The sequence below is a fragment of the Malaclemys terrapin genome, chromosome 1 (assembly GCF_027887155.1).
Source record: "Malaclemys terrapin pileata isolate rMalTer1 chromosome 1, rMalTer1.hap1, whole genome shotgun sequence".
NCBI lineage: Eukaryota > Metazoa > Chordata > Testudines > Emydidae > Malaclemys > Malaclemys terrapin.
This window is the reverse complement of record NC_071505.1, coordinates 325,868,532-325,871,307: the sequence shown is the minus strand read 5'-3', so window position 1 is coordinate 325,871,307 and position 2,776 is coordinate 325,868,532. Positions and strand designations below refer to the sequence as shown.

The 2,776-nt window shown below is 51.4% G+C and overlaps 1 protein-coding gene across 1 annotated transcript; it reads right to left on the bottom strand.

Annotated features, from left to right (window-relative positions):
• Positions 1-713: 713 nt before the first annotated feature.
• On the bottom strand, positions 714-2,776 carry LOC128830033 (putative golgin subfamily A member 6-like protein 3). Its single transcript, XM_054015664.1, has 2 exons — positions 2,422-2,776; positions 714-1,235 (listed from the first exon to the last, which is right to left on the bottom strand). Exons 1-2 carry the CDS (start codon positions 2,435-2,437, stop codon positions 763-765), a joined length of 489 nt encoding a protein of 162 aa, XP_053871639.1. The 5' UTR covers positions 2,438-2,776; the 3' UTR covers positions 714-762.

The following is a 2,776-nucleotide window of genomic DNA, read 5'->3' as shown; positions in this document are numbered from 1 at the left end:
ATCAACGCGGGCTGGGCGGGAAGGGTTCATGACGCTCGCGTCTTCAGGAACACTACTCTGTTTAAAGGGCTGCAGCAAGGGACTTTATTTTCTGGTCCGGAAAATAACCGTTGGGGATGTTGAAATGCCCATAGTTATTCTTGGGGACCCAGCCTACCCCTTAATGCCATGGCTTATGAAGCCGTACACAGGCAGCCTGGACAGGAGTCAGGAGCTGTTTAACTACAGGCTAAGCAAGTGCAGAATGGTGGTAGAATGTGCATTTGGCCGTTTAAAAGGTCGCTGGAGATCATTATTGACTCGCTCTGACCTCAGCCAAAGAAATCTCCCCATTGTTATTTCTGCTTGCTGTGTGCTCCACAATCTCTGTGAAAGTAAGGGGGAGACCTTTATGGCGGGGTGGGAGGCTGAGACAAATCGCCTGGCTGCTGATTACGCGCAGCCAGACACCAGGGCGATTAGAAGATCACACCATGAAGCGCTGTGCATCAGAGAAGCTTTAAAAACCAGTTTCATGGCTGGCCAGGCTCCCGTGTGAAATATCTGTTTGTTTCTCCTTCATGAAAACCCTCCCCCTTTACTGACTGATTTTCTGTAAGGAACCCACCCTGCCCCTTCCCCCAGCTTTCTTTCAAACCAAATAAAGTCACTATCATTTAAAAATCATTTATTCTTTATTAATAGATTAGAAAAAGAGGGAAGGGAACCCGGGTGGTATTTGGGAGGAGGATTGCTGGGAAGGAAAAAGCCACAAAGAAAAGGTTAAAAAAATGACAGCCTTTTGCTTGGGCTGTCTACTGGGGTGGAATGGGAAGGTGTACGGAGCCTCCCCCCCCGCGTTCTTACACGTCTGGGTGAGGAGGATACGGAACATGGGGAGGGGGGAGGGTGGAACAGGGGCTGAAGCGGCAGTCTGTTATCCAGCAGCCGTTCCTGAACCTCCACCAGACGCCGGAGCAGCCCCAGCGTTGCATCCTTCATCCTCTGGTCTTCCTGCCGCCACCTCTCATCTCGAGCGTCCCTCCTCTCCTCACGTTGGTCCCTCCTCTCCTCATGTTCACTGACTTCTTTCCTAAACTTTGAAACTGTTTCCTTCCACTCATTCAGATGAGCTCTGTCACTGCGGCTGGATTCCATAATTTCAGAAAACATGTCCTCCCGCGTTCTCTTCTTACGACGCCTTATCTGTGATAACCTTCGGGATGGAGGAGGGAGGCTTGAGGAATTTGCAGCTGCTGTAGGGAGGGGAAAAAAGAGAGAATTGTTTTAAAAGCTACATTTTGCAGAACAATGCTTATACTCTTTCACGGTGACCAACACTGTTCACATTACATAGCACATGTGATTTCTGTGCAAGGTCGCATTTTGCCTCTTAATGCTGAGTGCCTGTGGCTTTGCTGCTAGAGATCACAGGTCTGGGCAACAGAATTCGGCATGCATGCGGCCATGGTAAGCTTCTACGCCCTCCTTTCCCACATACCAAGCATAGCTTGTAGAGTGCTGCAGAATTGGGAAATGAAGTGGCAGCACTCCACACGAGCTGTGTCCAATCTCAGCCAGTTGGGGAGGGGGAGGGCAGTGTGGGGGAGCTTGTCTGGGCCCCTTCAGGCAAGTAGAGTGCTGCGGTTTTTCTGTTAACATTCAGCAACACCAGAAAACAAACTAACCACCCCCCCCCTCTCGCCATTAATTCTCTGGGATGATCGCTGTACCCATCCCCCCCACCGCGTGGCTGGTATCAGGGAAGATCCCTGCAGGCACCAAACTAACCCCCCCCCCCCGCCGCCGCCCCCCTCCCGCCATGAATTCTCTGGGATGATCACGGTACCCCTCTCCCCACCGCGTGGCTGGTAACAGGGAAGATCCCTGCTAGCCAAACGCGAAAAACTCAGGGCCAATTTCCCATCTGCGCTTGGCTAACTGCAGGGAAGGATTTATTTTCCGCCACAGGCAAACAGCCCAGTAGGAACGGCCACCTCTGTGCCCTTAATTAAGTTCCCGTATTTCAACCAGGTTACCAGGAGTGATATCACTCTCCTGAGGATTACACAACAAGATAAAGAACGGATGTTGCTTGAATGCCAGCAAACACCGGGACCATACGCTGCCAGGCTTTGTCAGGCAATGATACCAGATTACTTGCTGCAAGCATGGCGTGGTCAAGTGTCCTACCATGGAGGAGGGAATAAAGATGCACTGCCCAGAAACCTTCTGGCAAGGCTTTCGGAGTACCTCCAGGAGAGCTTCATGGAGATGTCCCTGGAGGATTTCCGCTCCATCCCCATACACGTTAACAGACTTTTCCAGTAGCTACAGACTTTTCCAGTAGCTGAACTGACCGCGAATGCAAAGTCAGGCAAAGTAATCATTAAAAACCGTTTGCTTTTAAAACAAGTTTTATATTTTAAAAGGTAAACTCACCTGAGGTCCCTTCCATGGGGTCAGAGTCTTGGGTACTGGCTTGGGAGGCTTGGGAGGGTACTTCAGTCAGGGTGATAAAAAGATCCTGGCTGTTGGGGAGAATGGAGTGCTGTGTGCTCTCTGCAAGCTCATCCTCATCCTCCTCCTCCTCCTCCTCTCCCCCATCGGCAGAATCCTCAGGCGTCGCTGATGAGACTATCCCCGACCCAGAATCCACGAACACAGGTGGGGTAGTGGTGGCAGCCCCCCCTAGAATTGCATGCAGCTCGGCGTAGAAGCGGCATGTCCGCAGCTCTGACCCGGAGCGACCGTTTGCCTCCTTTGTTTTTTGATAGGCTTGTCTGAGCTCCTTGAC